This window comes from Cryptomeria japonica, chromosome 2 (genome assembly GCF_030272615.1).
Source record: "Cryptomeria japonica chromosome 2, Sugi_1.0, whole genome shotgun sequence".
Lineage (NCBI taxonomy): Eukaryota > Viridiplantae > Streptophyta > Pinopsida > Cupressales > Cupressaceae > Cryptomeria > Cryptomeria japonica.
The window spans coordinates 631,913,734-631,928,567 of NC_081406.1; the positions used below are offsets into that span (position 1 = coordinate 631,913,734).

The 14,834-nt window shown below is 30.8% G+C and overlaps 1 protein-coding gene across 1 annotated transcript; it reads left to right on the plus strand.

Annotated features, from left to right (window-relative positions):
• Nucleotides 1-4,876: 4,876 nt before the first annotated feature.
• LOC131040171 (uncharacterized) lies at nucleotides 4,877-5,392 on the plus strand. Its single transcript, XM_057973023.2, has one exon. It carries the CDS (start codon nucleotides 4,877-4,879, stop codon nucleotides 5,390-5,392), a length of 516 nt encoding a protein of 171 aa, XP_057829006.2.
• The last annotated feature ends 9,442 nt before the right edge of the window (nucleotides 5,393-14,834 follow it).

The following is a 14,834-nucleotide window of genomic DNA, read 5'->3' on the forward strand; positions in this document are numbered from 1 at the left end:
TAATTATTTTACAAACCTATTTGGTCAAAATTTAGCTAATATTGTGTATCAATATAGGTATTTTTCCCTAATTTTTATTATCATGTTGTTGGTTTAATTAAAAACCATACTCTACCATTCATCACATCACAAAGAGCACATCAAGTGGAGCATTTGGTGAAACTCTACTTCAACTCAATCAAAGTTGAAATGAATAAACTTAGATTAAAAGCTACAATATTTATTTGAATCTTTATATTATCTCCCTTGTTTATAATTTGAATACAACAAAATCTATCAAAACTTGTTATTGTAGGTAATACAATGTTTGAAGTGTAAGTTTTCTAATTTGTTTTGACATGTCTCAACCAATCATGTGTCCATTTTTTTCATTAATTTGTTTTGTCATGTCTTGACCAATCATATGTCCAAATTTTTCATCTTGATATAAATAACAATGTTAAAAATAATTTTTTATTCAATCCACCCTCTTATTTGAGACTTTATGTGGATCAATGATTTATCACAACCTTTACTTGTGATACTACAATCATTTAATATTAACCATCAAAAATAAAATTTGAAAAAATAACACAATAGAAAATATGATCACAAAATTTTAACTTCCACATTTTGTAATTTTTTTAAGCATATTTTTAATATCATTTAAAATAATTTAAAAATATTATATGATCACCATCCATTCTAGCACACAAACCACCTTGATCATGGAAGGGCTTCAATAGAAAAATAAAAGAAAATAAGTCAGTAATCTAAAGAAAATAAAACAAGAGGAGTGGGTATATTGTTTCATATTTTTTATTTTAGATAAAAAAAATTCACAAACATAAGATAGTTTTAATTCTTATGGCTTTCAATTATATAGATAAAATTTTATATTTAAAGTGTTTGTAAAATATCAAAATTGAATATTTTAGTTTGGTTATTTGATTACTTTACTCAAAGTGTCAATATGGAAATTTGGAGCTCTTTTGTAATAGAATATGTTTCTTGGTGCTTTAGAAAGTTTACTCATACAAATGGTTATTTTTAGTTTCTAAATAAATGAGATTCAAATATTGAAATTTTAAAATGATAAATTCTATAAAAAAAAATGATGTTAAATTTAACTACAATTTGGAATTGATGAGAAAGAGCTAAAGTGACCTAAGCATATAATTGTTTCTTGTTAGTTTAGTGAACTCTTAGTGATAAAACAACAATTATATAGAAATAGTTAAAGTTTGATGGGCTTGAATTTAGAGGGAATAATTATTTGATTTAAGGTTTAAAATCCCAACATAAATTGCATGGTTGAATTTTATAACTACACTAGAGATGAGGAATTATGGTGGGTTGTGAACAAAAATATTGATTAGTGAGGAGTGCAATATGACTCTTTGGAGTCTTCGCTTACACATTTAAGCTCATTTAAAGGTGAGGATATTTAAGTAAGAAGAAAAAATCGATGAGGTCGTCCACTTTGGACTAGGAGGACATTAATTATTTCTTATGAAGGTCTAAACCAATAGAGGTTAATTTTAATCAATTTTAGAAAGAAGTGGAAGGTAATTTTCTATGTCACTCCATGCTAATGTAAAAATGTGTGGATTTTGTTTAATTTATTTTTATAAGATAAGTTACTTGTAACTAACATTAAATGTTTATTATAGGGTTTTTGTTTAAATTGACATCATAAAAACATCATCTTAAATAAACATGATCATGACTATTCTAAAAAATCTAATTGTGATCCAACAAAAACCTTCACTTTTACATTTACTATCACCTATCCTTTAAAACAAACAAACCATAAAACCATAAAAATCAAACAAACGAATCAATTGATTATCCACTAGCACCATCATTATGTCTACTTTTATATTCACTTATATTTTTAATGTTATCTTTTTCTTAAATCACTAAAAAATGAATAGATAATCCAATCAATTGTTCACTAGCACCACCGCTTCATCTATTTTTATGTTCACTTGTCTATTTGATGCAACCCTACTCTCATATCACAAAAGAAAATAGACAATCCAATCAATTTTTCACTATCATCACAACTTTATCTACTTGCATCTCTACCTCAATTTTGACTCCTTGTGATCCATTTGCAATGCTAAAATTTTATAACACATTGCTAGATGTAGAAAATTGTATCAACTGTATTTTTTAACAAATAATAAAGTTATTAATATTTAGAATATGTATCAACACATAAATTGTAAGTTCATACATTTCTTGAGAATAGATAAAGTGTGTGTGTGTGTTTTTTTGGCTTCTTTTTACTTCTTATTTCATATTTGATATTATTCACTTTGATTCTTTTTATTTATTTCATGTCATCAACATAACAATGAAAATATTTTGAATTTATTTAATTTGAGAGGGAAGTGTAAGCTAGCTAGATAATTTTTTAAAATAATTTAATTATGAGAGGAAAATTAATTAAATAATAAAATTAATTAATTAATATTTGAATAAAAATGATAAATTAATTAAATAAAATTATTTAATTAGTTATGGATGGAAAAGGATAAATTAAATAATAATAAATCATTTAATAAGGAGAAAAAATATGCTTAATTCAAGAATTAAAAAATATTTAATTAATATAGATAGAAGAATTAATGTAAGGTTGACATGATGAAAATGCATTAGTCATTTTTAGATGCCTATAGTTTCTATACCATTCTATGGTAATATAAAAATGTGTGGGTTTTGTTTAATTAATTTTTATTTGATAAATTACTTACTAACATTAAATGTCTATTGTGGGATTTTTTTTAAACATCTTTGTGAAAACATCAAATCAAAAGCATGAACATTTGTATTCTAAAAAAACCAATTTTGATCCAACCAAAACTATCAACTTTACATTTACTACCACCTAGCCCCCAAAACACTAAAAATCAAACAAACAAATCAATCACTAATCCACTAACACCACCATTATGTCTACTTTTATATCCACTTATATTTTTAATGTTATCCTAATCTTAAATCACTAAAAATCAAATAGACAATTTGATCAATTGTTCAGTAGCACCACCACTTAATCTACTTTTATGTCCACTTGTATATATAATGCAACCCTATTCTCAAATCACAAAAAAAATGACAATCCTATCAATTATTCATTATCACCACCTCTTCATCTACTTGCATCTCCACGCCAACTTTGACTCTTAGTCATCCATTTAAGTTGCTAAAATTGTGTAACACATAGCTATGTAGAAAACACATTATTTCTTAAAATTCAATTATAACAATATACTCAATGCCAAAATCGTATCAACTCTATTATATAAAAAACATAAAATGACTAATATTTGGTATATGTATATGTATCAACATATCAAAAACTTATTAATTGTAAAGTTCAAAATATTTATTGATAATGAATATAAAATATATTTTATTTTTGTACTTTCACACTTAAAACATCTAAAGCTTCCTATTTCTTACAAGATATTGATATTATTCACTTCGAATCTTTTCATTTATATCATATCATCGTCATAGAAATGAAATTTTATTTATAAGAAACATTATTAATATTCAACAAAATCTCAACACGAAAAAGTTAAAATATTTATAAAATATACCTTCATTACAACTACACAAATTGCTTCTTTAGATCACAATTTCTTATTCCACGAAAAAGTTAAAATATTTATAAAATATACCTTCATTACAACTACACAAATTGCTTCTTTAGATCACAATTTCTTATTCTAAAATCTTTTTTATAAATCCAATCCACTTCTTCCAAATCTTCTATTCTCTCCCTTATTTATTTCTTATCATTCAGAACAAGAACCAAAAAAAAATGACAAATATTAATAATTTCTTTATCTACCATATTGGTTTTCAAATAGTTAATAGATCCTTATTCTAGTGCTGAAATTGAGTTGTTCTTAATGAGCCCTCCAAAGATAAGTCTTGATACGTGTAAGAGAGCATTTTCTCTAGATCAATTTCCAAATAATTAATGGGTCCTAGATTTAATGGTGTGTTCTTAATGAGCCCTCCAAAGATAAGTCTTGATGAGTGCAAGAGAACATTTTCTCTAGATCAATTTTCAAATAATTAATGGGTCCTAGATTTAATGGTGTGTTCTTAATGAGCCCTCCAAAGATAAGTTTTGATGAGTGCAAGAGAGCATTTTCTCTAGGTCAATTTCCAAATAATTAATGGACCCTTGATTTAATGGTGAAGTTGAATTGTTTTCACCATGCCCTCCAAAAAAAAGTCTCAATGAGTGCTTGAGAGCATTTCTTTAGATCAATTTTTAAATAATTAATGGACCCTTGATTTAATGGTGAAGTTGAATTGTTCTTAATAAGCCCCCAATATGAATCTTGATGGGTGCGTGAAAACATTTTCTTGAATAAGTTTCCAACAATTAATGGACCTTTGATTTAATGATGAAGTTGAATTATTTTCATGAAACTTAATCTGATATGACATAAAGTCCTCCATCAAAAATATCTAAGCAAACAAACGCAATCTTTTTCTATGAAGTTCCCAGAGCTTGGAAATTTCGTATCCAGAAAGGTTTGCGTGCACTTGAGTGACGCGTCATCTGATTGGAATTTTGCAGAATTTTGTGGACGCCCATGTCTGTAAAACATTGACCGTTCGTACACTAATTGGAATTCTACGTTTTTATGGAAAAAAAAGGATAAAGGCGTTGGAAAAGCACTTCAAGAGATCTCCAAAAGATTGTAAACTCGGGTGTATCGATAGGAACAATTCTGTGGCCCAATTCTGTCTTATCAAAACTCGTGATGGGCTAAGAGAATAAGCGCTTCTCCCATAAATTTCACTCCCCAGACATTCTTTTTCCCAACAATTCATTCATTCTCATCGTTTAACAACAGTAGTAATGGAGAGCAGAGGCAGTAGTAATTCTGTGCAGCTGAGGAACTTTTGCGTAGCAGACTTGGATGAGTTCTACGAGTGGTTGAGCGACGAGCAAGTCACAAAGTTCACGACTTGGGAGGCAATCGAGAGCAAAGAGAGAGCCCGAGAGATCCTCACCAAGGTGGTAATTCCGCACCCTTGGTTCAGAGCCATCTGCGTTAATGGCAGAGCAGTTGGGCATATTGTGCTGAAACAGGGAGAGGGAATTCACAGTTGTAGAGCGGAGATAGGATATGTCATCAGCCGCAATTACTGGAATAGAGGACTGGCTACTCAAGCTGTTCAGAGTGCGTTAAAGAATGGTTTAAGTGAACTGAAAGGAGTGGAAAGAGTGGAAGGCCTTGTGCTCCCAGAGAACGCTGCTTCTGCAAGAGTTCTTGAGAAGGCAGGCTTTCGCAACAATGGATTCTTCCCCAAGTATGTCCGTGTCAAAGGATGTGTTGAAGATTGTTTCATTTTTAGCTATGTTGTACCATGAATCCTCCTTTCAGGAACACTTTTAAGCTATGATCAGGCCTGTATCGGCTATGTACTATTTACAAACTATGTTTGTCCTATGATATTTATTTGCTCAAATAGCTTATTGGGTCTCTCGTTAATCGATTCTGGCCTCCATTGTGATTTGGAAACCATCCAATTGAGTGTTGGAAATGTGAAGCCCAACGGTTAAATGACCTTTCGCTTTCTTCTAGCTATTCATTTCATAGCTGAATATGTTTGTATAAATGGCTGTGTGCAGCCCATGTATGTGTCGTATTGGATATTAGTTAATAAGAATTCTCCCTGCTTTTAGTGGATGTAGCCAGTTTTGGTGAACCATGTAAATCTTGTTGTCTCATGTCTTTTGTTTTGTGTTCATTATATGTTTTTCTCTACTTGTTTAAACTTACAATTGGTATCAGAGTCAAGTTGGCTTGAGCAGAGATGGGATCCGATTGGGTGGTTGATCTTGGAGATTGGTGCCCTTATTTTTTGTTCGATCCCGACGCTGGGTGCTTTTATGTTATCAACAAATAGGCTGAAATTTCAGATGATGAGGCCGAATCAGATGATGAAACCGAATCAGTCATCGAAAAAATTCTTGGCAGTCTAAACTTGGTAGAGAGTGATGTCCAAGTGGAGGTTGAAACCAAGCGTCATTGGTGGGATGGCTGGAAAAAGGAAGAGACTTTGGTTGAAGAAGAAGAGGGTTTGTTGTATTCGATGTTTGAAGAAGAAAAGGGTTTGATGTATTCGTTGTTTGAAGAAGAAGAGACTGGTTTGTTTCCCTTCCAAGTTGAGGAGGATGCCTCTCGGGGTGAAGAGGATGTAGTTTCGAATCTAGCGAATGAGGATGACTCTGAAGAAGAAGAGGCAGATTTTAGAAGTGACGAAATATTGATGAAGATTGCAAAAGTAGTAGCAGAGTGGAATGCATTGATTGCACGCTTCTCTCCCAGACCTTTGAACCTTGTACATGGTTATCCTTACAGTCTTTCCGTCACTCTTAAAATGTCCATATTAGAAAACAAGGCCGACCTCTGGCAAGCGGAATGTCCAGTAAAGGCCGAGGAGCCAGTGCAGAAGGTAGAGTCAAGGTGTGATTTGTACGCAAACACCTATGATAGGTTGGAAAAGTTTGTGCCTGCAGAGGACGAAGAGGGTGAGGGAAACTGTTGTGATGGCGAATTTGTTGAGGAACTAGAAGCGATGTCGCTAGAGGAGTGTAAGGCCATGGAAGGCAAAAAACCTACATTTGTTACAAAAGCGGAGGGACAAAGAACAACACCTTTGTGGTTACTTACACAAAAAACGAGAACAACATTGTTAGGCAAATTGCCAAATGCCAGGATATTGTCAACCCCGAGAATACCTTATTTTCAACAAAGAGGTTTATTGGGCTTGTGGAGGTTGAAAATCGCAAGGGTCGTGGATTTGAAATTCAAGAGCCCGAATTTGAAGATTTTGTGGTCATTAAACCTATTCAGGAATGAGAGAAGTCGGTGACGAGTGATTTGTGTGTGGGGCTAATAGCTCAGGACACCATATCTCCTTGGTGTGGAGACAATCCCCTGGTGACACAACAATACAGGTTGGAGTTTGTGAAGCGATGTAGGGATAAGCAATTAGAAAAATGGTGAATTTTGAGGGCTATGGTTCAAATCATGGTTGTGGACTAGACACATCAATGATCGTTTCTTAGCTGAGCAAAAACTATGGCTATGATATCCTCTATTTTACTGGAGATATTGGCCAGGGGCTTGGTGAGAATGAAGGTTTAGAAGAACATAACGTTGGTATGTCATTTGATCAGCCACGACAGGAAGGCATTTCATTTCCCCTGAATACGAATCTACTACAAGCATATCCTACTTCTGGTGGGACAGGCAAAGATAGTAAGGAGTGTGTGGCGAGGTCTCTTGTAAGGCCTGACTCGAGAAAGGAAAGGGGTGGTAACGAGGCCACTGATGTGGGAGAGGTATTGAATTCAATTCCCAAAAATATTACGGTGAAGAAGGTTTTAACAGAGCACGTGGAGATGATGTGACTGAAGGAAGTGGACGGGTCAGACATTGATCTGGAATTGCAGTCATTGGCATTGAATATGTGGCTTTTAGTATACAAGTTTCCTAAGACCGTAATGTTATGGAAAAACATTATTCTACTCAATGTGTTGAAAAAACTCATCAAAATCACTCTGAGTATCTATGTGATGGAGAGTATGTGTGAGGCTCTAAGGACACACTACAGGTGGGAGGTTCTAGATGTGGGAAGGATTGTGAAATATGCTCTGGAAGGACAACTCTCTGCAAGTTGGGGTGACAAATTGAAGGGATCAAGTCTTCGGTTTGTTGATGTAAGCATAGGATTTTATGAGGTCCTTGATATTAAGGATGATGTAGAAGGTTCACATTGGATGGAAGTTTGGGTAGAGAAGGGGTTCATAGGCACAAGTGCCTGTGATGAAGGAATATTTATTGAACTTACAGAAAGTGGTGTTTCTAGTTATGGAATAATGGGTGAGTTTGTGTTTGAAAAAGTTTATAACTCTGATTTGACTTGGAGAAGGTTTATCTAAAGCATGCATGAACAAGCATTCGCTAAGTTAAAATATTGCAGATTGCATGCAATTTGAGTTTCAAAATGGAAGCAGGGATGTCAGAGTGCATGGTTGTACCGGTTGGCCTTCATGTGGGTGATTATTGGGAATGTGAAGCCCAACGGTTAGATGACCTTTCGCCTTCTCCTAGCTATTTGTTTCATAGTTGAATACATTTGTATAATGCTATGTGCAGCCCATATATGTGTTGTATTAGATATTGGTTAATAAGGATTCTCCCTGCTTTTAGTGGATGTAGCCAGTTTTGGTGAACCATGTAAATCTTTTTATCTCATGTCTTTTGTTTTGTGTTCATTATGTGTTTTTCTTTGCTTGTTTAAACTTACATTGAGAATGTGATTGAAAGAAAGTTGCAATGTTGTATGGTTGAAATAAAATGATATATCAATGAACCAAAATGGACATGTGACTGGTTGCATGTGTTACAAAGTGTGGTAACAAAAGTATCTCCAATCTTGATTTGTAAAGTATCAATCAGAGGTTAACCACTTAATTCACTATTCTAATTGAATAAACTTCAAATTTTAAATGTATTTGTTTCATATTTCAAACAAACGATAGAGTTAAGTAACGTCCTACAAATCCAAACTCTACCCCATCGAACCCTTCACGAACAATGCAGGAAGAAATTAAAAACAAATTAGTTTAAATGTCAATATTTTAGAATTCTTATCATTGGTGCCCTCAACTATGATCTTCAATGAATGACAACCTATAATAATTGCAAGTCATATCTGGACCATAATTAACTATTATGACTTTTTTTTTAATAATGACAAGATATCAAGATAAGGAATACTCTATTGGTTGGCATTGTTTATTTACCAAATTAAATAGCACTGACAACACATTTCTTTGGCATTTATTAAATAGATTAAAAATCAGATCATAATGTGTTTTGATATTTGATCTATTTAATAAATATAAAAAAAATGTCTTGTCAATGCTCTTTAGTTTGTTGCATAGACAATTCCCTACTGGTCTATCATATGACTAGTTAAAGAAATTTGAGCATTACCAAAGTCTTATTGGCATTAGAATTATTTATTTAACTATAACCAAATAATCCATTGACCAAAGTAAATTCAAATTTTCAATTGAGTGGTTTACACATCAAGATATCATTGATAATTTTTTAATAGAGTGGTGTACACATCAAGATATCAATGATAATTTTTTGGACCATTGATAGTTTTTGATAAATCTAACAATCTAGATATATTTTTTATTTTCCTCATAAGTTATACATAGAGTTTATACTAGACCATCATGTAAAATAATTAATTTATAAGAGTTTTGGGGATTATGTAGAGGTGTGTCTCAATATAGGTCTTAGATAGTGCTATCATCTAAGGTTCATCTCCACCTCTTGTGCAACATCTAGAGGTTGTTACCAATGTGACATGTTAGAGCCTCTCAACTATACACTTTGACACAAAGTTTGATTGCTTACACTTCCTAACTAGATTAGTTAATAGATGCTCTCAATGAATTATTTGATATCGATTATCAAGACATGTTTATGTGACTCACTATTTTACCATGTACAAATACTGGTTCTTAGATCTTTATAAACAATAAGAAAATGAGTGTGCCCCCTAATTTTGAGAAAAATATTAAAATAATAAAAAATAAAATCAATGTGTAGATGTAGAAACTATTAGAAGTAATTAAACATTAAAACATGAAAGAAATAAAATATTATATTTTATGTCACTATTGAATTTTGTTGATGAAATATAAACAAAATATGGTGATTAAGTTAGGAAAGGAGAAACAAAAGAAAGAAAAGCAATGATTTAGAGTAGTACTAGCATGGATGGAGAATGAGAGTAGGAAGGGAGGGTGATGAATGCAGGTCAATCTGCACTTTACGATCTTAAGGAATCAAACCCAGTCATGGGACCAAATAGAATTCTCATCATTCTAATTTTTTTTAGCATAAATAATTAAACTTATTAAATTATTTGGATCTCAAGGGATCACTATCTTGATTAGGAGAAAACACTTTTCTTTTATCTCAAGGACAATTTTTTGTCCATTGAGAGAAAGTGCAAAAGTAGTGCAAAGAGTAGTGGAGTTTTTTTTGTGGTGGAATTAATCCAAAGGGAAAAGGCTAACTATGAGATCAAACAAATCTATTCACTGAAATGAAGAACAAATTAAAACAAAGTGATAAAAAAAATCTAGTGTTAATTACATCTCTCATATATATTTACATCAAGAGACAAAACACTACAATGGCATCCACCCAAATTTCTTATCCGTGTCATTTTAATGTCTAGATAACGAATTTAAAAAAATTTAAATGTTAAAGACTATGATCTAAACTAACATACTATGATCTAAACTAACATACCTATATTTTATAAATAAAATTTATGTAGAAGACACCGAGAGATATCAAATTTAAGAAATCGTTACCTTTAGCATAGATTAATTAATTTCATATAGTTAATATTTATTAGAATATGATGATTTGCAAGAAAAAAATAGAAGTTTCTTTTAAACTTAGATTTAAAAATATTATTATTAAATTAAAAGTTTCTTTTAAATCTAGATTTAAAAATATAATTTTTAAAATTAGAAGTTTCATTTGAATCTAGATTTAAAAATATAATCATACTAAATGCATTAGAATAATTATAGTTAAAGATTAAAAAAAATCATTCAAAAATGGAATGTTACAAACTTAATAATCTACTATGTTGTTAATGAATTAAAAACTTGTCTCTTTCAAAAAATGACACGATAAGATCTTTGGGTGTCATTGTAGTGTTACCGCTCTCGACCTAATAACTAGACAACAGATAATTTTTTTTAAAAAATTAAAAACAAAAATCTAAATAAAAAAACAACTTTCTATTATTATTTATTAAATATATATATATATATATATATATATAAAATCAGATTTATAAAAAATATATAAATCTAGATTTAAAAGAAACAAATCAAATTTAAAAGAAACTTTGTGTTATTATTATTTATTATTCATTTAAAAGAAACTTCTAATTTAAAAAATTATTTTTTAAATCTAGGTTTACAAGAAACTTCTAATTTTCTTTTAATAAGCAAATCATTTCATATTCTAAAATAAGACTAAATTATAAAAACTATATTTTTAAATCTAGATTTAAAGAAACTTCTAAATTAAAAAAATTATGTTTTTAAATCTAGATTTACAAAAACAATCTTCTTCTTTTTTGCATGCAAATCATTTTATATTCTAAAATAAGACTAAATTCTAATAAATATTAACCATATTAAATTAATTAATCTATGGTAAAAAAAATTAAAATTTGATATCTCTCGGCATCTTCTACATAAATTTCATTTATAAAAATATAGGTATGTTGGTTATATATAAAAGCAAAACAAGGATTGGGTAACTATCAAACATAAAAAGATAATAATATTTATATTATTAGAATGCATAAAAAATCATAACAACCCACAAACATTAAATTAAACTCTAAGTCAAGAAAAGTCTCATACATGAATTAAACTTCAAGCCAAGAAAACCCTCATACAATTTATTAAAACCTTCAAATATGGCTACCAATTAAAAAAAAAATCCAACAAAGAAAAGTAATTTTAAACCCTTTTCCAAACAACAAACCCATTTAGTAAGTGATAGTTATGCTTAAACAAAAGATTTTAGTTCTCGATAAAATTTAGTATTTTATGAAATCCATTCTTGTAGTGTACATAAACACCCTAGCACACAACATTGAAGCATAGTCATTACAGAAGCACCCATAAAGCAACAAAACTGTCAAGGTAAAAAGAACTAGATAAACCATATAAACTTTCATTAGACAAGCACCCACAAAATTGTAACAGAACCGTCAAGTTACAAATTATAGAGAAAATGAAAGAAAAAGCATAAAACTTTCACAAATGAAAGAAGCACCAAAAGATGGTTCAATGGTGTCGCTTTAGTGAGGTTTGAAAACCTCACCTAGGTCGAATTTGAGTGTCGACAATGTGCAATGTGCCAAAGTTGCAATTGTTGGCGAACTATCCAAGCTTCTAGTCAAAAATTGAGAGCGTGTTAAAGTCGGAAACATATAACAATGCAATGAAAGGCAAAAAAAAACCAAAAAAAATAATAGGCACCTCAAACCAAAAAAGATTGCATGGTAGTGGTTACCTTGTGAAGAGGGAATTTTGTCATTGCAAGGAAGAACTAACATCGAAGCATCACCAAGCTAAATGAGAAAATGCAAACATAGCCGAATATGTATTGGTGTTGAGATAAAAGTTTCACAGAGATGAGCCTAACATATTTCGGTGCCTAAGCTAAAGAAGACTCTACAAGAGGCTTGTAGGAATAGGATGAAAGTGAGCATAATGTGTGAGATTCCAGTGCATTCAATAAATGAATGTTTAAAATTTGTGCACTAGTCTAGTCAAGTAAATGGTAAGGGATGTTTGGTGAATGTGGCTTATTGGAAGGGAATGAAGAGGCAATGGGTGATAAATGTGACCAAGTGGATGTAGAGGGTGGTGATCTATTTGTTCATCATGCAGCATAGAGCTCTAGTACCATCGATATGGCAGACAACTTGCGGCGTTAGACCTGTGTCATGATTGGTCAATCATTCAAATGGGCAAATTTTTGAAATGTTAGACAAATCAACTAATTACACATGGTAGATGTCATCCAATATCGAAAAGAAAATATTTTTTTAATTGAATAAATAGATTTTCTACATGGTGACAATCTTTTTTTTGGATCTTGATGGCACTCCATGTAGACCTCTCAAAGTAGAGTGTATCGCTACCGACCCCTCTCCCTTGTCCTAAAAAAATAACATCAATATGAAAAAGTTATAAATAAATTAATAGATTTTCTTTTTAGTCTCATTATGTACTCTGTAGAAAAAAAAAATTAGGTTTCATATTGTTTATGAAATCGATAGAATCCACAGACACCATAATATTATAAGAATAACTTATAAAACACACTATGAAACCAATGCATTCTATCAACCTTATAAACAATGTCAAAAAAATTATACTGCCACACTGGCTCCAATACTCAAATAGGAAAAGAGGGCAACGTCTACCCAACACCCAAAATTTACCATTGACCGTATTTACTAATTAATTATAAAAAAACAATTCATTATATTTTAATTTTTAATTATTTAAAAAACACAATCAATGATAAAATTTGAGTGCTAGATAGACAATGACGGAAAGGACAGTGCATCAGTTATCACAAGAAGTGTAGGTGCACTTGATAGTGCTTCTAGAAAGTCTAGTCAATTTTCCATGACTTCATGGTCATCAAGGTTGACTTCTAGTTTGGGCTCTTTCAATTACAAATGGATCTTATACCCTATATTTGGATAAATCTAGGTTTACAAGAAACTTCTAATTTTCTTTTAATAAGCAAATCATTTCATATTCTAAAATAAGACTAAATTATAAAAACTATATTTTTAAATCTAGATTTAAAGAAACTTCTAAATTAAAAAAATTATGTTTTTAAATCTAGATTTACAAAAAAAATCTTCTTTTTTTTTTTCATGCAAATCATTTTATATTCTAAAATAAGACTAAATTCTAATAAATATTAACAATATTAAATTAATTAATCTATGATAAAAAAAAATTAAATTTGATATCCTCGACATCTTCTACCTAAATTTCATTTATAAAATATAGGTATGTTGGTTATATATAAAAGCAAAACAAGGATTGGGTAACTATCAAACATAAAAAGATAATAATATTTATATTATTAGAATGCATAAAAAATCATAACACCCCACAAACATTAAATTAAACTCTAAGTCAAGAAAAGTCTCATACATGAATTAAACTTCAAGCCAAGAAAACCCTCATACAATTTATTAAAACCTTCAAATGTGACTACCAATTAAAAAAAAATCCAACAAAGAAAAGTAATTTTAAACCCTTTTCCAAACAACAAACCCATTTAGTAAGTGATAGTTATGCATAAACAAAAGATTTTAGTTCTTGATAAAATTCAGCATTTTATGAACACCATTTTTGTAGTGTACATAAACATCTTAGCACACAACATTGAAGCATAGTCATTACAAAAGCACCCATAAAGCAACAAAACTGTCAAGGTAAAAATACTAGATAAACCATATAAACTTTCATTAGACAAGCACCCACAAAATTGTAATAGAACCTTCAAGTTACAAATTATAGAGCAAATGAAAGCAAAAGCTTAAAAGTTTCACAAATGAAAGAAGCATCAAAAGATGGTTCAATGGTGTCGCTTTTAGTGAGGTTTGAAAACCTCACCTAGGTTGAATTTGAGTTTCGACAATGTGTAATGTGCCAAAGTTGCAATTGTTGGTGGACTATCCAAGCTTCTAGTCAAAAATTGAAATTGTCTTAAAGCCAGAAACATATAACAATGCAATGAAAGGCAAAAAAAAACCCCAAAAAATTATAGGCACCTCAAACCAAAAAAGATTGCATGGTAGTGGTTACCTTGTGAAGAGGGAATTTTGCCATTGCAAGGAAGAACTAACATTGAAGCATCACCAGGCTAAATGAGAAAATGCAAACATAACCGAATATGTATTGGTGTTGAGATAAAAGTTTCACAGAGATGAGCCTAACATATTTCGGTGTCTAAGCTAAAGAAGACTCTACAAGAGGCTTGTAGGAATAGGATGAAAGTGAGCATAATGTGTGAGATTCCAGTGCATTCAATGAACGAATGCTTGAAATTTGTGCACTAGTCTACTCAAGTAAATGGTAAGGGATGCTTGGTGAATGTGGCTTATTGGAATGGAATGAAGAGGCAATGGGTGATAAATGTGAC

What these genes read in the sequence shown, in the direction of transcription:
- LOC131040171 (XM_057973023.2), top strand. Translation starts at nt 4,877, where the DNA reads ATGGAGAGCAGAGGCAGTAGTAATTCTGTGCAGCTGAGGAACTTTTGC.